Genomic DNA, 22,112 nt, shown 5'->3' on the forward strand with positions numbered 1-22,112 from the left:
CAGCATAAACATTTGCTGTTAATTTAAAACCGAAAAATCCAGCCCCACAGGTTTTAAATACCTTGCTTTAAACCACTATATGTGAATAAATACAATGGTTACAGAACAGAAAAATGATCATGCGTGCACACACACACATGCCCACGCATATAGGAACAAAGTGGCCTACACATTTAGAGAGTATAAGCTATTGTATGGTGTAAATTGATCTCTCCTTAATTTGACCCACAAGGGACTAATTGATATATCTATCTATATGTATAAATTCTCCATTGAGGGGGAAATTTTAGACTTGTTTTGCTACTATATTTCATTCCAACTGCATTCATTATGCCACTCATATCTATTCAAAATATATATATATATATATGCTCCTCAAATTAAGGAAAAGATAGTGACAGTCTTATATGAATGCCTAAAATTTCCATTTAAAAATATTGCTCTCTGGCTTACTTTTTAAAAAATTTATTTAGATGTCACTGAATTTTTATAATTTTACAGCTTGAATATCATTAGTGATTTGTAAAAAGCTTCAGTTAAATGGTGATATTCTGTAAATACAGATATACATGTCTATTTGCATTGGAAGCACCGATGCATTTATAGACCTATTGGCTTCACCTTGAGCAGAAGAAGCTAAGACATTTATATTTTATCCTCAGCTTCTCTGTTTCCTGCGTAGAGGAGAAAGGAGACTATATTGAAGATTGTTAAAACAACATTGTTTAATCTAGGAGAAGAGAAAAGCTTCCAGTCTACTGGGGAATCTAAGTACCGGATCCTACCCTTGTATTGGTCCTTGCCCAAAGTTTCTTATGAATGCTCTTCTTTATTAACAAAGAATTGTGGTACGGTGACTTTCCCGGAATCTACTAAGCCTTCTCTTAAATCACTGCATATAGATAGGTATAGAAAGAAAATTACAGGTAGATCAGAATATTTCCAAAAATATATGTAATAAAATGTGCATATATCCCAGTGATCTAGTCTTATAATTTTCCAAACTATTTCCCACACCATAGCTAGAATGACCACATCATTCATCCCTTATCTAAAATACTGTAGTGATTTTAAAATATTCTTAGAATAAATATGAAGTTTATCAAGCATGGTCTATTAGGAGCTGTATGGTGTGAACTTTTCCTACGTCATCTGGTACTCCACCCCTTGCTTTAATTTTACTTGCTCAAATTTTACTATTTTCTTTCAACTTCTGGAACACACTAGAACTCCCCCTCCCCCACTGTCTCAGGGCTTTTGCCTATTTTGTTTCTGCAGAAAAGCTCCTTGACCACCCTCCAACTCTTTACTAGTTAACTCTATTCATCTTCCTGTTAATTTGTTACTTTTTCAGTCTATCTTTCTTACACTTGGGCCTCCCAGACTTGGTTAAACTTTCCCCCAAATACCTATCATGTTGTAATTCTTTTTTAGTTGTAGTTTACATTTAAAAGTGTGATTTCTTGATTAAGGTGTCTCCCTACTTTGGACTACAAAGTGCATGAGAGTAGGGAATTCTGTCAGTATCCTTAGCTCTATGCAGTCCCTGACACATAGCTGTCATTCAGGAAGTATTGTTTTTTCAATGAAAAATGAATAAGATGAGTAAATAAATACATTTATTTTGTATTTTCTCATTCTTATATATATTAACACATGCATTAATTGAGCTTGTTGCAATTTTGAAGAAATTTTATGATTCCTTCTAGGAACCTGCTTTTGTATTTTAGTATTTCTAGATCAAGAAGTTCTTTTTTACCAAGCTGAAGTTCCTATTGCTGAAATAAAAACTCATTAAAAAAAATCAATTCCAGTAGCTGGAAAGAACAGCTTGATACAGTATTTGTGCTTTTATCAGTAGAACACATTTTCTAACATCATCTCATTATCTTATTTTTCTTTTAATTTGGATTTTAGGCCATCTTTCAACTCAGTGAATCTTCAAGGATATGGGATATTGACAGTTTGTTTGTTTCTTTATTTTTTAAGGACTTGAATTGGCATTGCAAACCCCAAGGTAGTCCTAAGTGCCATAACTTCTCTGCTGACATCAGTTTTACCTTCTGGGAATCAGATACTAGCAAGTACTTGCCCGCATCCTCTGAAGGCTCCCTTTGTCCACGGGGCCACTCGGAAAATAGGACCATTGCTAACTGAAATATTTTTAGTTTCTCAGATTGTCCTGGTGCTTTCTTAGTAGGAATGAGGGGGGTTTCCTAAGGAGATTGGAAGTCTCCTCTTCCACACACACACACACACACAAATCGGCAATCTTTGTCCCCTTTGACAGCTGGTGGCATCTTTCTGAAAAGCTTTCAAATCGTAGATCATTTCTTCGTAATGAAACCTGTGTGGCTCAAATACAGTGGGTTGAAATTCTTATCTTATGCTGTGGTAAATACTCTAATTTAGATTCACAAAAGGATTCTATACCCTTTACTTAGGAGAGCTGTGCAATTTGCCCATAAAAAGACTGTTCAGCACCATTAGTGCATACCATAAGTGTTCAGCGACATCATATTCATTAAACAACACATCCTTATGCATAACCTTTTCAACCTTGAACGTGTTTTTTCCCTTTGAAGAATGACAAATGACAAAGGGGTGAAGGAGCCCTCCAAGCAACATTGTTGCCTTTAAGGATGAACTTGAGAACTTTAGCTTGATCCCTTCACAGGGGGAAAAAAAACCCAGATTCAATCCTTTCTTACCTGAGGCAAGGCAGATTTTTTTTTTCCCCCTCTCTCTGTAGAACTCATTCCATGGCGAAGAGAACAACTCTTGAATTCAGAGACAGGTCTTTACACAATAGAAAAGTTTTAGGAGAGTAATGATTGGAAAATTCCTTAAATAACACTTATTAAGCACCTACTATGTCTTTATTAGTCACTGAGGGTAGAGATAACTAATATTATAGAAAATTAACACAACCTATACTTTCTAATCTTTGGTATTAAATATCATAGGTTTCCTAGCTTGAGCAGATAGATTTGGTAAGGGCAAGGGGGCGGGGAGAGGAGGAATATGGTAAAAGGGTGGAGATGGGGGTAGTTCTGCTTTTTGTTTTGTTTTGTTTTAAATAAGAGCAAGAGGGAAGAATGAGACTTTTATTAGTGATAATACTTTTTCTTGGCAGGGACAATGACTAACTCTGGTGTTCATTCCGTTGATTCTCTGTTGTGTTCTTAATGCTCACAGTAACCTCCAGTTACTGTCCCAGATCTTTTAAGTGTCTTAAGGTAGTCCCTTTCTAAATCTGCCCTCCCCCTTTCCCCAATTCATTCTGACTTTTCTCAAACTTGTGAGATATCTTCTCACTTCCATTTTAGGTACACCTGAGAGCCTGGCAGAAAAAGAACGGCAGCTCTCTACAATGATTACCCAGCTGATCAGTTTACGGGAGCAGCTCCTGGCAGCGCATGATGAACAGAAAAAACTGGCAGCCTCACAAATTGAGAAACAACGGCAGCAAATGGACCTTGCTCGCCAACAGCAAGAACAGGTGAGCCCTGCAAAAGGAGCTGATGAGCTGGAGATGTGGAATGTGCCAAGCTCAGCGAGTAATCACATTGATTGGTTTATTTGTCATAAGCATTCCTAAAAAAAAAAAAAAAGAAGAAGAAGGAAAGAAAGGAAGAAGCCTTCTAAAAATCCAGGGTCTTCCCAATACTGAGGTGATATGTGGAGGACAAAGAAAGGCATCATAGCAACTGGGCATAACTGAAGTGATAACATTGTTCCAGAACGTTTGGATTTGATTAATTACTTAGGGACTTATTCACATAGGCATCACGCGTATTCCTAGTATAGCTTAACCATGAGTAAGTTGCTTCTCTCCAGGCCATACTCTTCTCATCCAGAAAAGGAGAGTCCTGGTCTAGCAAAACTTTGAGGATCTTTAAGCTTACTGGTCCAATGATTTTCTCCGACTTTAAAGCTAGGGTGACCATAGGTCTCAGTTTTCCCAGAGTAGCCCTGGCTAGTGCCTGTTTTCCAGAGTAATTATTAGTAACCCCCTATTCCACTTGCAAAAGTTGTCGCAGTTTGAATGATAAATTATATAAATTATATGGTCACTCTATTCATAGCATAGGTAAATCACTGAAAACAAATTAGCACATGGCTCTTCTAAGAATTTGATTTCATTGATTTAGATGTGAGAAAGAAGAAAGAATAGCAAAGTTTAAATGTGTATCTTTTAAAAAATAAATCACTTTCCCAAAGGTTTTTCCTGTCTCATAAGAGTACATTAATCTAACAACAATGATCCTATAGAGTAGTCCCTGATGCTTTAGATCAGACGGACCCAAATTAATGTGCAGTTTTTAGGAATCTGACATTATTACTGGAATTATCTTTTCAGTTAAATGTATTTTATAGGGGTATATAGAGCAATATATGCTCTGTTGATTTTAATGAGTTGTGACGTCTGGTATTTTATATGCTTGAATATTTGCCCACATGTAGGAATATGGCCTCAGCCCCTAATGGAAAATAACATAAAGGAACACTGTAAAAAATCAGAAGTTAGAATGTCATTTAGCCATCCAGAGATGACACAGTAATTAACTATTGACACTTGTGAATAAGCTAGCACAAATTAATCTTGACACATTTGCAGACGAGTGATATCTTACAGTGAACACTTTGTAATTATATTTCAAAATGAAAATTAAATGACACTTAAAACTAGGTTGTCATGCTCAATGAAGCGAGCATGTAGCTCAACCGATTGGCAAATAAAATTCAGAATTTGAGCCACATGGTGCTTATGTACCATACTTCACTGTGTCAAACCCATACGTCTAGAGTGGATGATAGTAATTGCACTGTGGTGTTTTGGATGCATTTCTATGCAGCACTTTATCATTTAGGAGGGACCATCAATATTAGATGCCTAGTAGTGTTTCACTGGTTTGCTAAGAGGAAATAAATATTCAGAGGATCCAGCATCTATACCTAGAGTTGCCGAGTTGTCCATTTCTGATTTGAATGGTGACAAGCAGACTGGGCCTTTCCAATCTGATTAGACACTGTTTCCATTTTGCTTAAAAAGCTTTGGGAAGGAGTGGTCCCATCTCTCAAACTCTAGCCAGTGATAGGGGCAGCTTTATCATGAGTTCCAGTATGAGCCAGTCATCACCAGAAACCACAAAAGCAACATTTGGGAGTAGACTGCTATTTTTTGTTATCTTGGGCTGAGTGAAATGTGATTTGGGTGTTTCCCTCTGCTCTAGGCTGAAGCATCAAAAAGACTCAAGAAATACACAGCAGAGGGCTGATCCGCATTCATTTCCACTTCCAAGATTCTAGAATATAGGCTTTTGGAAGTAGAAGAAATAGGAAGGAAAAAAACCATAACTCTTGCCTGTAGGGCACTACTAAACCAAGTTCTTCTAAGTAGTCTCTGGCCACTTTTCCATCTGGCTTCCTGTGTGGGCAGTGAGTGTGTTCTTATAAGGGGCATCTCCCGGGGCTCCAGCTTTTGAGGCAAGAGGCAGCCTGATGCCTAACTCATGTTTTATAGTAAATAACATTATGCCGAAGAAGTTGTTTGCTCTTCCGAGGGGCAGATTCAGTCCTCAATAGGGCTTGCATTGAGTGGTTAATATTTCTTTTTATAGACCAGATGGCGTGTTCACATGTTGAATCTGACTGCTGGACGAAGGAAGGGAATGTAAAACTTGTATGTGGATCCTGAACTTTAAAATTAACGCATTACCCTCAAAAGGATAAATATTAAATTTTGTTTTTAAAAAGTGCTTTGTACCTGTGACACCCACAACAACAACCAAAAAGATTTCTGACTTTTTGCTGCTTTTTTGGCACTCCCTTGACAATATTTGTAAGTTTTATCAGTTCTGGAAATCTTTCTTTCAGAAAAGGTTTCTCCCCAAAGTAGACCACAAGTAATAGAAAGTTCTTTCCTGGCTTTGCTTACAGATTGTACTTTTTATATCCGAATTAAGCTCTTGCGAAAAATGTAGCCAGAGTTTTCCTGCCTTTATTCTCCAAAGATCAGATTTCGACATTCCCATTCTTTCCAGATGACCAGTGCAGATATGGATGAACTGCTCACAAGTGTCATGCAAGGGGTACTGTTCACCTACAGAGAAAGATTTAGGCGGTAAGCAGAGAGGTGGCACCTGTTTGAAATTTTTCATTTTCCCCCACTTACCAAGTCTGCCTCTCTCATTTTATGGGAACTCTTTCCCCCAGAAGTGCAATAAAGCATTCTTGTCATTCCGAGAGAGCTACCTGGGCAATGGCGAAGGTGCGAGCGTTTCATATGAACTTAACGAGACTTTGTTTCCGATAGATTGCAAGACAGCAGCAGCAGCTTCTGCAGCAGCAGCACAAAATTAATCTCCTGCAGCAACAGATCCAGGTCAGTGTGCTTTATTACTCTCGGCTGATTGTACTTAGAGACTTGCCTCCTTGCAAATGGAATTTAAAATGCTGCAAATGCGCCCCGCTCTCTTGTCGACAGGGCTGTTCCTCAAGGATGTTGTATACAATTGTACACATGGATGTAGGAAACATTGACCACGACCACGCGGTGGTCTAAGCATTCGGATGTGAGGCATACACAGAATAAACCTTATCTCTTTCTCCTTTTGCCATTCGCCCAACACTCACCCAGTGGAAACCCAAATGGTCTCAAAGGTAGCACACACGTGCTGTTTTTATTGCCACAAACCACTTTCTGCTTTGTATTCTACCAGCTGATGGTATCACAGGGAGAAGCTGACGCTTATTTGCTTATCAAGACTGTCTGATTGGGTCAGTTATGAGAAGAGTCTTACCAGCTGGGAAAAGATTGATAATGATTAATTTGGTCTTTAACAAATATTCACTGCATTTCTGCTGGGTGCTGAGGGGAATAGAAAGATCAGTGAATAATTATGTGTCTTCAAGGAGCTTATAGTCTGGAAAGGAAGAAACACTCGTTCCCGAATAATTGTAACACAATTTTAAAAATCCCTTTTTTGTCGTGGCAGTGTAACAACACGGTACATAGATCACGATTACAGTGGCCTGGGAAGGAATTCTGATTTCTGATGTTCCTATAGACACCTCATGGTTAATGTAACTAACAGCTATCTGAGATAGGTAAGGGAAGTGGCATCCATTTTTGAAAAGGAACATGGGTATGTGACTTCTAGAAAACCTTAGAATACAGACCTGGTTGTCTGGTGATGAATCCTGAGGAATGCTCATCCCAGATTTCTGTCTACCCGCCATGGCCTCTGTGCTTTCTCTTGGTTGCTATGGATGTTTTCTAACCTCTGCAATCTGTGTTGCAGCCTAGGGGGGGCGGTATATTGTGAATTACAGTATTCCTTTGCTTGCGTTTAATATTACACCTTCCTGTCTTTTTAAAAAATCATTCGCATAAAGTCATAGTTTACTCGTCTGCTCTTTCATTGGTGAAAGCCAGTGATTTTAACGTGGAACCTTGCTTCATTTGTTAATCATGCTTGGTGTTCCATTTAAAGTACCAACTTGGTGCCTGAGGAAGTCCCTGTACTTCGTTTGGCATTTTGTCCCGTTATCTTCACTCAAAGGTTTTCACCAGTGACTTCGTTGTTGTTGTTTAATTCATTCTGATTCTATCTTCCCTACGCAAGTATATATGTTTCAAAATAAAGAGTCCAAATACAGGGGAGATGGAATGTCTCTGGCATTTTTGACAGTCAGCTTTTACAATTAAATCGTGGAATAATTTCTCCTCCTGATATCTCTTTTATGACTCATGCTGAGATCCTTAATTAAATAACTATCCAGGTGTTCCTTGGTTCTGCCCTTATTAGAATTTTCAGTGTGTCTCCTACTGCTAAGGTCAAGATTTTTAGCCTGTGGTTTCCTACATTTTTCTCGAGATTCCTCTCTAAGAACTCAGTAGGTGTCAAACAACCTGATCATTTAGTTGTCTCTCTTTCTCCTATTTGTAAAGCAGGAATGGAAGAAGTTTCCTGAGATGTTCCCTGATTTATCAGTTACTTATTGTTAAGGTTTTTACTACATCTTTATTATTTACTTCTTTCTTTATTTTCAAAGTATTTCACTTCTTAGTCCACTGTTGTTTGTATGAAGTGGCTGTCTTAATTGATGTTTGCTTTGTGGTACTGAGGATGTCAGATGAATAGCAACCAAATCAGTTCAGAGCATTTTATGAAATATTATTAGTATTTACTGATTGCATATGATTTTATGGTTATAACTTTACTACGTGAAATTGATGCCTTTTTTCAAGAAACTATAGAATATGATGTTAAAATATTATTCATCAGAATGTTCAATTTGAGAAGATAGGAAAACTGTTTTTTCAAGCTTTCTAATAGAAGTTTAATTGCTTTTAAAAGTGTGGCTATTTCTTATTGTTTAAATTTTTAAAAATTGAAACTAATCAGCACTTGATCTCAACTGTACAAATTATAAAATCAGAGAGATTCAAAATGTCAGAGTTGCATTCATTTTAGAAATATAGGAATCTTTATAAGATTCATATTTTAAAAAATAACAGGAAGCAATAACCTGTATTTATAGTTCATTCTGTCCTGAGCTACTGCATTACTTCATATCTTGTCAGTACTTATCTTATCAGTATAGACCATTCAAAGAATTTTTCAAATGCTGAAAAACACTCCTTACACAAAACATACTTATCTCTGACACTTATGAAGCAGGTATTTGATATTCAGACTTTTAGTTATTATTATTTTTTTTAGAAAGGAAATGGGTTGGCTGTATTTTCAAATATGGTTTTTGACAAGCTATAGTCATGATCAAATTTAGAAGAGATTATTGTTGGGTTAATTTTAGTATACTTTTTGAGCAAAATATGAGATTTAAGAGATGCCTCCAACACTTTTCTATCATGAAAGAAACATTCTCCCTTTTGAGAACAAACTAGAACAAAGAGTAAAATAAGGTGAACAGAAAACCTTCTTCTTAAAGCAAATGTATACAGAGACAATTTGAGCCAAGTTTGACCTTCTTTCTTCTTTTTAAATCTTGAGTCCTAGAACCTTTTAGCTAACATGGTCAGCAAGATTAAGCCATGGCAATTGGCTATGGATCATGAGTATCAGGTGGTTACATTCAAGATTGCTCTCTACTTCTAGTTCAGAATGCTGACTTGTGAATCTGTCTTGTTGTTTTGGAATTTGCAAGCTGTAATAGAAAGAAAGGGAAGAGTGTCTAATCTCTTGTAACAACCACACACCAACACATCTGGACCTATTATAACCGAAACAAATGAAAACCTGAATGGTTTACAAAAAATGAAAAAAGCAGGATTTTTCCTTAGAGATCGGAAAAGGCATGATGAAGATAGTATTGTAAAAGTCCCATGCTTATTTTATGTGAACTCATACAGAACTTAAATGTTTAGTTAAGAACCCTTTCATTTATATATTTTTCTTCTTTAAATATAATTTTTGACATAATTTTGCCTTAATAAATTCTAACTGCATTTTGAAAGAGATACCATGTAAGCCGTGTTTAGAAAGTAAGATGAATGATCTTTGTGAACCAATGTTTTTATATTTTTGATGAGTCAATTTTTGCCATTAAAAAATCAGGGTAATAACTTTAAATGATTATTAAAATGCTTTAATACTAACAGATCTTTTAGGAGGCTGTTTGCTTAGTGAATTCAAATCCCTCTGTTTGTGCTTTGGGGAAAATGGTGATTCCTCTAATTTGTTTCAGATTAAGTAATTCCCCCGATATAGAGCCCAGAAAAAGTTAGACATTTTTGATATTTCCAGGACAGAAATAGCACAGTTTTCATCAAGTCTATGGAAAGCCAAAATAATAGATGCTGGAACATGGATCCTTGGAATTGGGAATGTCGGTTCTCGTGCTTTAATTCCAAAAGACAGATAACTGCTTCTGTAGTGTCATCTTCCTTGTTCCACTGTTGCACTAGAATATCTTAGCCAGTCTTTTGAAGCATTTTATTTATGAGTTATGTTGACCAGTCAACAAAATTCACTTTAATCCATTGGACATATCAAAGTATATGTACAGTGTTTTAATCAACTACTAAATGGAAGGCTAGTCTAAGCAAAGGAGAAAATACTGTATAAATCCTGCTTTCTCGGTCCATCCATAAATGTATTTATCCAACCTCAGTTGACCATGTCATGGTTCTTGAAGCTAGAGAAGATAGTCTTCATGAACACAACATACCACATTCTTTGGTTTCAATAGCACGTTATTAGGAACACATTTAATGATGGCATTTTGTTGCTAAAACTTAACCTTTGGAAGAGAATTCAGCTCATGAAGATATCTCGGTGAGAAACTTACTTTTCCAGACATGAACGGTGTTACCTCCTTATTCACGTCTCTTCAAGCCCCAATCTTAGAGATTTTCAAGTGGCTTATATCATGTACTATACCGGCCGTGGCCTCTCCTCACATCACTGATGGAACCACAGTGGTCTCCTAACAATGGGCTGGCTGCTTGGGGGATTATTTGGGCATTTGGCTTCCTGGGCCAGAGCCGACGATTTAGTGAATTCATCCACACATGCCTTTTTTTAGTATAATTGTGAAACTTGAAATTCTTAGCTTTTTGTTAATCTTTATGACTTTTAATCCTTATGATGAATGCACAATATTCATTGCCCTTTCCTCATCATTTAGTACATGCATTAGATGGCAAACTCCATCTGTGGAAGGCCTGAACTAAATGCCCTTGCTGCTGCTTTCCACATACTCTTTGTCTCATCTGAAAGCTTTCTATTTTAAATGCTGTAATACAGGCTGTTTATTTACAAGTGTATTTCTCCTCCCTGAAGCGTCACTCTGTCTTGAGAGTATAGGAGTATTTTTCATACACAGTATTTTCTGTTTTGACTGTGATATATTCCTGTGTGCTTTTCATATATTTTGTGTGTCTCTGTGTGTCTGTCATGGGATAGAGCACCATTTGGTAGGCATTCTTCTTCTTCCTGTCTGCTAACCAGGAGAGATGTTAATATTATAAGAGAGGAGGTGATTGTTCTTAAACCATTACACAGAATAATTTGAGATGTACTCTCACCTTTTAAGGAGATAGACCTTGTCTTTTGTTTCCTTCAGTATGATTAACTATAGGCATTTCAGGTATCTGCTGAGCAGAATAAGGACTACCTTTTTATGTGAAGTAGTTGTCTAAAGATCAGAAATAATTACTTTGTACATTAGCCTTCATGGCCTGTATGACCTGGTTAATTAATTTTTTGCCAGGATAATAATACTAGATATATATTTGAGGATATGCTTCATCATTAAGTATCTAAGTGACCTCTAATTTTAAGAGCTGGACCTTGGCATTTATTGTCTTTTGGAGATGGCTGCAGGAGCTGACACGAGCCTGATGAAAGTCAGGAGCCCTCCAGTCTCATGGAGTCCCTCTGTCTTATGTTGTATCTCTGTTAATTGTATTTAGCATTGATAAACAAAAAGCAATTACAGTGCTCCTGTTTTGGCTCTAGCCAATAGTTCTTCTTTGTGTTATTGATCAGGTAACGAATCTCCGTCCAACAGCCTCTGAGCAGGACTAAATAAACCCGCGGGATGTAATCTGATACCACTATTGGCACCGTACATGGATCTGATACTCCCCTGCAATGAAATGAGAGTTATAAACAAAGCTTAAAAGTCTAGGATTAGCCCCCAGCTTCAGCAAGCCCTTAAAATATTTTGTAATTCTATCTTCAATCATGAATTAGCCAGGAAAAACAGACCCTGTCTCCTCTATTTCTCCGCTGTATGCTGTTTTTAATTGCCCACAGGCAGGCTGTTGTGATCTTCTTTGGAAGTTTAAAACCAAGATAAAAATGCAAATCTAATTATTTCTTTTATGTAATCTAATTAACTTTTTAAGTAATGATAGATGCTCCATAGCTTGCTTCAAACATTTTAATAATGAAGTCTCTGAATTATAAAGAATAGGTAAAGCTGCTATAATTCATGAATAGCAAGGGCCTTCCCAGCTAAAAATAAAAATTCTCTGTGGATTAGAAACTCCGATTTGGCCATGCTAGACTGTTAAAGTTGGAGTGGATCTAAAAATAAGAAGTGATACTTGCCCAGATCCTGTGAGTTACTTACTACATGGAGTTATTAATCAGCTTGCTACCTGTTTTCTAAATGTGGCCCTATGGCAGAGATCTCTCCCCAGACCAGAACCTGAATCTCAATGCTTTCCAGGCCCTGGGCTTCAGTTTCCCTCCCCCGCTCTAGGTGACCCTCCCTTCTCTATTTTACCTGCTTATATTTATCTCTGACTCTACTCCCCAGCTCTTTCTCAGACTACTGATACTAAAAATTCCGGGAAACCGAAGTCTTTGCTTCTTCCTGGGATTAATGAAAAAGGGAGAGCACATGACCTCTTCAGAGGCAGGAGGGTATGGAGCAGTGTGGACAGATGACCCCGGTGCTGCCGGCATGTGACATTATCATTACGTAACACTGAATCAATCCCATGGGGAAAAGGCGGCTCTCTTCTATTTTTTTCTTGATCGCTTTGATTACCTTGAGGGCTCAGTTTAGTGTTAGTCTTTAATACCTTCCTAGGATGTGCTAATCTCTCTCTGTAGGAAGGACAGAGAGAGAGCGAGCGCGAGAGAGCATCTTAGTCACAGTCTTTGAAGGCAATAGCATTTAGCTACAAATAAAATGAAATAAGATAAAACTTTGATTTTTGTACTTACCTGGTTATCTTGTATTTATAACAAGAGATTTGAGGTTTCTACTTGAAGTAGTGCTATAAAGTTTCCTTTTGAAATAAATGTATTTAAGCAAAAAAAGTCAATTTAAATAAAAACCTTAAGCAAATAATAGTTGCGTACTTGGGTATGGCAAAAATTACGATGGTAGTCTTTAGCGATAAATTTTGGGAAGCCTCAGAAAAAGTACTACACGAAGAGGTATTAAATGATCCCCCTTCACCCTGCTTCCACTTTAATAGAAGATTAAATTCAAAACATCAATATAGGTCCTCATGCTTCTCGTTTGCTCATGGGGGCGGGGTGGGGCGAGGGCGGGTGGCTATTCCTGGTGGACAACAATGCTGTGAGTTTATCATTAAGCTATATTTAAAAATAACCCTGAGGGGTGCCTGGGTGGCTCAGTCGCTAAGCGTCTGCCTTCGGCTCAGGTCATGATCCCGGGGTCCTGGGATGGAGCCCCGCATCAGGCTCCCTGCTCCGCGGGAAGCCTGCTTCTCCCTCTTCCACTCCCCCTGCTTGTGTTCCCTCTCTCGCTGTGTCTCTCTCTGTCAAATAAATAAATAAAATCTTTAAAAAAATAAAAATAAAAATAACCCTGACATTATGGGGGTTTTTTTTGTACCTCCTTTGGAATTAAAATGCCTTTTCTTTTTAGGCAGTAAAGGTGATAATAGATGGCATGTACTTTGTTTTCCAGTAGTTTATTTGGTAAAATAAGACATTCCCAAATGTATATATAAATAATATAATAATAACTTCATTATTAAAATGTTTGAAGCAAGCTTTGGAGCATCTATCATTTTATATATATATATATATATCTCCCCAGTGTTGTTTTTCTTTGAAATTTCTTTGGAACTTTTTCTCCAGTCCAAATCCTGTACTTTACAGAAGGAAACTGAAACTCCAGACTTGTCCAAGCTTAAAAAGCTAAATATTGTCTGAGCTATGAGTGGGACCCAACTTTCATGACTCCTAGTCTAGTGCTCTTTCCAACATTCCAGGTTGTGTCTCAATTTGCCCTTTTTGTGACTTGAATAAATCTTAGTGCAATTTAGTTTCCTAGTTTGTAAAATGTGGAAAATAACACCTAACATCTAAAAATCTCATTACATTCCCTTTGTCCTTAAACAGAAAAAAATTGAAGATTTGCCATTAGAATCAGTTTATATCCCAGAACTACTACAACTATGGGTATATACCCACAAGGAAGGAGATAAAAAGAACATAATTGGGATCTTCTTATAGTGTAGTATGAAATGTACTCATGGCTGAGTGACTCTTTGGTATTTAATATAAACTTCTTAGATAGTTAATTATTTTACTTTCTGGGGGCTTTAAAGTGATTTGTCTTTATATTGAGGGTCAGTCACCTTTAATGTTAATACTTTTCTTTACAGCTACCTTCTCCAGCTGACAAAAGTGAGCAGTGAGTGACAGCATTTGATGCCAGTGGTTCTCAATCTTGGTTGTACCTTGTGAACACTTGGAAGCCTTTTAAAAATACTAATGCCTGGGTTCCATCCCAGAGATTCTGATTTAATTGGTCTGGGGTACAGTCCTAGTTGAAGATAGTTAGAAACTCTCTAGATGATACTAGTGGACAATCAAGATTGAGAAATACTGCTTTATACAGTGTAATGCAGACTAAATGATTAAATGTGAACTCTAAGTTGTTTGGACCATATCTATAACATCTATGTATCAGAGGGTTGGGCATAGCTTAAACAAATAATTCTTTAGCAGCTGAAATATACTTTTGACTTTAGTCACAGCTATTTTACTTAAAAGCTAGAAACCTTATGATGGATCATGGTTTAAACAACTTAAATAAATTTAGTTAATTGTTCTAATAACTTGATTTTTATTTATATATAGGTATACTGACAAAACAGGAATGTGTTGAGATCAGAATATTTTTTTCCTTTGGGAGAGGGTATTTAAAATAAAAATGAAGCACAGCATTTCATAATAATACAAAAACTTTCAGAAAATAAATTCTTAGTTACTACTTAAACAAAATGACCCAGGAAATCCACCCGTGTTTTTTCAAAAAATTCTCTACAAAATTGACTACATCTTGATATACTTGTGGAATGTATGAACCTGAATACACCTTTAAGCTAGATTTGTACATATAAGTAGAAGGTATAGAGAATAAGATGCATTATTTCAGAGTGTATGTAATTTAAAATTTTATAGAACTAGCACAGATATTGGTTAAAATAATCCAGATTTAAATTCCAGTTCTACTACTAATTAGCTCAATGATCTGTTTTGCTACTTACTAGCTATGAGACAAGTTTCTTAATGTCTCTGAGCCTGCATTTCTTAATTCCTAAAAGATGGAATACCTTACTAGTTGTGAGATTAGAGATCATCATATAAAGCCTCTATCTAGTAAGTGCTCAACACACAGTATCTATCACCATCATTATTGTTATTGTTGTTGTATACCAGGTATCATTTCAGAGTACCTTATAGAGAAACATATATATATAGTATCTATGTTTATGTTTGTATCTATATACACATGAATATTTAGAACCCACACATTAGTGATGTGAATATAGGGTAATCAATGTCGATGCATTTAAATCTATTATGACCATGATAATCTAAAGGAAAAGAAAGAGCAACAGTTTTCTCTGGCTGCCAAATGAGAGCTGTTTCAATTGTCAGTGAGAGGAGAGTAAGGTTTATCTGGCAACTACTTACCAGAAGTAGTTGGCCAAGAATTAGACAGGGCTGACTGGAGATTGTCTAAAAGGGAGCACAGCATTTTATTCTGGAAAACAGGGTCAAATTCTCACCTTTCACACCCAAATGGGCTTTCCTATTAGATCAATAGTGCTTGCAAAGTTAGAGGGACAGTAAATGAACCTTTCCAATTTATTTTATAGCTTAAAAAAAAACAAAAACCCCAGATGAAGTTACATGATGTAGCAGCACAAAATGCAGAAGTCCTTCTTGTTTAAAATAAAGTTGTTCATATAAATCTTGTGTAAGCCGTCTCCTGTAAGTCAAGCATTTGCCCAGCTTTTGTGAATTATGTCTATACTCAGAATTTAAGAAGTTAAACAGTATGCATACCAGACTTGAGAGATGGGAAATAAAAATTGATATACTGTGTGACTCTTGATACAGCACAGGGAAATATCTTTTAAATTCTGAAGGGATGTCCTGACATAACCATTTTTAATTCACATAAGGTAACTCCCAGTCAAAGTTATTAATGTTAGAGTCAGATATTTTTACTTGTTCAAAAGAAAAGAAAATAAATGATGCAAAAGGTATCAGGGTCTCACTGTGAGACGCTGAGTTCATTTATGTACCACCCGATCCATTAAGAAAATGTTGAAGTTGTAACATTAAACAATGAAAGTCAAGGAATTCACAGATCAGAATAAAGGGTCAAGTCCATCCTCAGGTCATAGTCATGACTGTTGTTGAACATACATTTCGGTGGAAGATGTGAATTTTCTACAGTGGCTGAAATGAGTGCAGGCGGAAAGGGCCCTCAGCTGGGGTGATTTGGCAGCTGCTTGAACGTCTGACAAGGTGGACAAACGGTTCTAAAGAACTCACAGCAGGCCTGGCTTCTTCTGTACTGGGCTAGCATCATTCATTTCCCAGCCACACGAGTGTTGGCTGCTCCTTTTGCATTCTTTACGTGTAGTATTCATAGGAAAAGGGGGGGGGGAAACAAAAACCAAGAAAGAGGATTTTAGTTTCAGCTGATCGTCTAATAACTTTTGTCCCCTTTTGAAAGTTGTGATGATGTCAGGAACCAGTTACCCAAATGGAAAAACATTCCTTATGTGCTATTATTTGATAAAAGATGTAAGTAAGTCCTAGTTCGCTGTTTCGGAAGCTGGCTGTGGCAGAAGTCATTTGTTAACGTACAGAGAATTCGTTAAGTACAAGGCTCTTTAGGATTCCTGTAATTGAATGGTGCCTGAGGAGGGGATGCGGGGCCTGAAACTTCAAGGAGAGGAGAGCTCTCCAGCTGCTGGCTCGTGTATTTGTCTGTCCTAAAGGACCTTTTTTCATCCTGTGGCTGTCAGCTTCTCCTTCCTCCTGACTTGCATTTCACTGAGAATCAGGAATATCATGATCGCTCCCCGATCATCAGTTTAGGAGCTGGAGGCTGGGGTTTGAAGGAATCAGCATGCATATAGTGGGAGAGGAATGAGCTTAACAGCAGAAGATGATGGAGAGGAAGGAAGTGCACATTGATAGGAAGCTGTCACCTTGCTCAGTGATGAGGAACGGAGGCTTGAGAAAAGGAAAAAGTAGTTCTATGTTTTTCTCTCTATCCTACTCTGTGTAATTCTTTGTGATGCTTTGTGCAGACTCAGGTTTCTCAATTTTATGTTTGAAGGTTAGATGGAGTGGAGGCAGTTAGATGAGCTGGTATGCTCTATGGAAAAGCCTAGAGGGCAGGGCTCCTGGCTGGCTCAGTCAGTGGAGCATGTGACTCTTGATCTCAGGGTAGTGCGTTTCTGCCCCACATTGGGCATGGAACCTACTTAAAATAAGAAAAATAATAAATAAATAAATATTTTTTTAAAAGGAAAGAAAAGCCCAGAGGAGCAGGCAAAAGTGAGAGAGTAGTATTCATTATTGGTTCCAGCCAGAGGTTATTCTCAGAAGATCAGGTAGACCAGGTCAGATCCACAATGATAGAGCAGACATGTAGTCTAACATTGGAGGAATTCCAGCTCATGGCTGGATTATCTATAGTGCAAGGGTGGAAACCAGGGCCAAGAAAAATGCTGTTGGGCTCTTGAAGTTGGCCTCCACACAACAGCTGTTTTCCTGTTAAGATTGTCTGATTTGGTTCTATTGTAGATTGTGAGATACACTGGTCTCTGGCAGGGCCCTTCCAGGGTCTCTGTTTTAGGATAGAAGAACACCCCTGGAATTCCTAGGGATCCCCTATGGGAGGGAAATTCAGATCATTGGCAGTCCTGTAGAAGAGGTCATTGGAATTCTCTGTTTAGGACTTGGCTTTCATATCAGTACAGGATCTTTCCTTCTCAGTAAGATTGGACCTGACTGTGGAGACCTGGATTTGTGATATAATATCTATCAGATATACTGTATACCTCAAGTGATTAAGTGTACAATCTTTAAGACAAATGTCTTTGTGTAATAGAATCATAGTTAAACTATTTTTTCTTGTTTTAGTTTAGTTTTTTAAAAACGTTTTCTAACATGTATTGCTTTTGTATAAGGAAAAATGGTTAAAAATTTTAAATGTACTTGGAAAGAACACTGATTCTCATATTAGTAAAATTATTAAATTTATTATGGTATATTCATGTGATGGGCTGTTACAGACTGTTAAAAATATTTACAAATAATTTTTAATGATTTGAGGTAATGCTTACAATATACCATCAGGTGGAGAAAACCCAGAACGTAGTAATATAAGTACATGATAATTTCAGCTACATAAAAATAGGCATAAAAAAAGACTGGAAGAGAATGCATTGTTTTTATAATTAGCTTTATTATTCTTATTTTACTTTTTAAAATGCAGCTAACAAAAAAGGAGCAGGCATCTCTCTTTTTATCTTGTGATCGATCACCTGTGGAATAGATTGTGATCACCAATAGATCATCAGATCTTATGATTTAATTGTCATAATCTGATTTCTGGTTGCTTAAGTAGAGCTTCCAGTTAATAAAAAACAACCGGGTCTCCAGATAGCTGGAAAAAACATACAGGTACAGATCTTTCCAGCACTGCCAGGCCATTTTACTGATATCTATGCCTGTTCCATCTCTTCCTTGTTTTCCCACCCATCTTTGCCTAGGACACTGAATTAATTCCGTAGACTTGTATGTTCCCGTTGGCTTGGGGAGGCCATGATTTCAAGCCTGGGAGAAAGGGAGACATGGAGATGATAACTGATCTACTCTCAGCAGAACTTGTCCTTCTCCCTTCTATGGAAGGTATACGGACCCAACTGGGAGACAAAATAATATTAAAGCAGTGTAGAGTGGCAGAAAGAAGCCCAGACTTGGACTTGGGATATCTGTGTCTAGTTTTTGTTCTGCTAGTAACTACATGACCTCTGGAAAATTATTCTGCCATGATTCTCATTTTCCATATATTTAGAACAAAGATCTTTGTACAAGATTATCACAGAAATCCCTTGCGACTCTGACCTCCTGTGACTCTTAGATGAAGGGAATTAACTCTGGTCCTTAGAAAATGGAGAGTAGTAGGCAGTTTTGCCTAAGAAGGTTGCAGGCCAATGTCGAGTTTGGCCACAGCATAAGCCATGTCCCCCTAGGAATGTTTGCATTTTAAACCATTGAAAGGTTTTAAATTATGAGGTCAAATTCATGTTTCCTTTGTGGGGTATTGGGATGGCTTGTAATGCCTGCCACGTGAAATGATGGCTATCGGGGATTCTTAGAAAAACATATTTAGGAAGAGGGCCTATAAATGCCTGCTTTCAGGCTACACCAAACACATTTCTGCAGCCAATGACAAACTCCTGCCATTAGGGATATAATGGAAAGGGTGACACAAACTTAATTTTAGTGTTGCAAGTGAAATATTATAATTTTTGGAAAAAAATCCTTCTAGCTTTGCTAAAGTATTAATTGCAGGAAATTACAGCATATCCTCGTGCAGTATTATGTCAGCGGCATATATAACATATAACACCTTTTCCTAGTCTCTCTTGTTTTCACCCCAAGTGTTGCATTTTCATTTGAAAAGGGATGTGTTAAGTAGTTAGAATTTTATCTAACTGTGGGGGTGGTGCTGAGTGAGGCTCAGGTTGTCTGAAAACAATTAAGCTGTGAAGGGGAGACTACTTGGTTATGCTTCCTGGAACTGGGTTTACTGCTTGAAGCATAATGTTGATATGGGTATTCTTTTGACCATATCCTGATTTCTAGCTTGTTAGGTTTCATCTTCTAGTCCTAATAAATTTTCCAACTACAATTTATTTATTGGGTTGCAAGATAAAAAATGAGAGAATTTCATTTCTGATGTGTGGTAGAGTTTAATACGGTTTTCCGATTTCCTCCCATTTTGTTTGAAGTAAATAGGGTAATTACTCACTAAAATTCTAATATCTTTCAGGGCTTTAGGGATGAATCTAAAACAGAACCATATAATGTTTTATTTAAGCAAATCCATGTTCTTATTAGGCAGTTCACCTTAATGTCATTTTTTATAAATAAACTTTGTTTTATTTTTTCAAGGGTTATTTAATTAATTTTGTTCTGACATTCTGCATCTGCTAAGGCCTACAGGATGTGATTTGTGGTTTAAAAATGAAAATAATTTATTATTTGAAAAATGATAAATCATCCGGGAATGATACATAAATATGAATGTAAAAGAGTCTAATGCACTTCCATCTCATTTTTTTTCTTTTGTACTAAGGCATCTGTACAGTTATCTGTGTTTGCAGAAAGCGTTTGTGCCAGTTGTACATCTGATTAATATCTAACGAGATATGAGGGAAACCTATTCTGGAGAAACCACCGCAGTGCTGGCTTCTTGAACTGTTTATGGTTTCCATTAATTGCGGGGCTTTACCATATAACCATTGTGTCGATCTGGTTTTACTTACGAAATCCAGATCTGCTTTTTCTTCCCTGCTGAGCGGGGTGAAGTTACTTGTGCTACTAGCTTCTTATTATTTTGGGGTTCACAGCATCTTGGGGGTGGAAGCTGTCAGCCCTGAAACTCCCAGTGTTTCTGTGGAAAGATTAACATTGCTGGAGTAAATCCTTGGTAAGTTTGCTATCCATGCAACACAGGTTAAACAAGCACTTTACTTTTGAATAAAGTATTTATTTTAACAGTTATGGAAAGATACTCATTTCCCCACGGCCGTTCCCCCTCTCTACTTTGGATAAGAGTAGTCTAGGCTAGAAGGCTTTTAAAGTCTGGTCATTAGTCTTTCATCAGAGCCTCCATATTCTTCCCCAGCGGGAGGAGTAGGTAAGGGAATGAGGTAGGGGACAATGCAGAGATTTCTGTGTAAAAGGTAACATTGTCTTTTCCCCTAAAGAAGCCTCAAAGATCATCTTATTTTCTTTGGAAATGAGAATGTGTGAGGGGATATTTTGGTTGGGTTTATAAGACCATTTTATTTTCCTAGTAAAAAGAGCTGGCTTATTAGGTAGTGGTCTTAATCTCCACCCTGAAAGAACATGGTGGCTGTGTGTTCCAAAGGACAAAATGTATTGGATTTAAATAGGACAGCAAGCCTGTCCTGTTCTGGTCCCTAACCATTTCATATTTGCCAGAGCTAGTTCCTGAATGTAGGTTGAAAAGCAGCTGGTAAATCACAAAATGGGTGTTCTCATTATTAACCATAAAGTGTAGGAAAGATATCTGGGAAGAAATCTCAGGAGATGCTGCCTGTCCATTTATGCCCACAGTGTTTGGGAACATTCGCATTACCTTTTTGACTAGAAAAGTCTTATTGCATTTGGAAAAACAAAACAAAACAAAACAAAAAACCAATAGGAGGTTCCCCCCCCTTTTTTTAACTAACTAGCTGTGAAGTTGTATAAGAAAGAGAAAGCACTTTGAAAAATGGTCCGAGCTCTCGTGTATTAAGCACAGCAGATGAAATGATTTATTGGGTTTTATACACATTCTGTAAAGGGTAAGCATTGCTAACAGAATGAGTGGCAGCCTCTGGGAGCTGAGCAGGCCCCAGGGACTAGTCTTTGTTCCTCTGGTCTTGACAGGCATGTGTCTCTGTTAAATGAGAGCTTAATTTCTCTCATATGTGAACAATTTCCAAGCCCCACAAAGGCAGCCAGGACTGGAGCTATTTAAAAGAACCAGCACAGGAGGAAGCATTCTTGAAGAAAGGGGATGCTAAAAGGCTAATTACTCACCATGGCTTAGCAACTATTTTATTTTTTCCCTAACCAAGGTTTATTAACGTGGATCTGCCACTTTTTTTTTTAAACATAAACACACATTAAAATTACAAGGTTATATTTTTATTCTTTGTGAAATAGCCATTTGCTGATCTCTGCTCATTGAAAAGAGGTGCCCCCATCAGCAGTGGTGGTGTATATCATGGAATATTAATTCACTAGAGGGGGAGGGGAGAGGCTAATATACTTTGGATCCTTTCTCTCTCAAGTGGAAGGAATTTAAAGTATTTACTAAGCAGCATCCTTGGCAACACTGTGAACCCTTTCTTTAGACAGTAATTGCTTAAGATGTGGAGGGGATCTTTATTTCAACATTTTCTGTGGGTGTTTCAAACTATGATTTGTTTAGTTTGTCTCAATTTGTGGACTCTGGCATCTGGGGGATAATCCATGTTGTTAAAGAGGCATACGTAGGAAGTTACAGGTATATTTCCATTTACACGG

General features: G+C 37.3%; 1 protein-coding gene across 16 annotated transcripts in view; it reads left to right on the forward strand.

The window, feature by feature from the left end:
• Window positions 1-22,112, forward strand: part of SOX6 (SRY-box transcription factor 6) — a 605,015-nt gene that overhangs the window by 408,346 nt on the left and 174,557 nt on the right. For all 16 annotated transcript variants that reach the window (XM_078058353.1, XM_078058351.1, XM_078058356.1 and 13 more), the window contains 2 exons: window positions 3,330-3,502; window positions 6,320-6,388. In XM_078058353.1, the coding sequence (XP_077914479.1) occupies window positions 3,330-3,502; window positions 6,320-6,388 (242 nt within the window). The remainder of the gene's footprint in view (window positions 1-3,329; window positions 3,503-6,319; window positions 6,389-22,112) is intronic.

Source organism: Halichoerus grypus, chromosome 11, assembly GCF_964656455.1.
Source record: "Halichoerus grypus chromosome 11, mHalGry1.hap1.1, whole genome shotgun sequence".
Lineage (NCBI taxonomy): Eukaryota > Metazoa > Chordata > Mammalia > Carnivora > Phocidae > Halichoerus > Halichoerus grypus.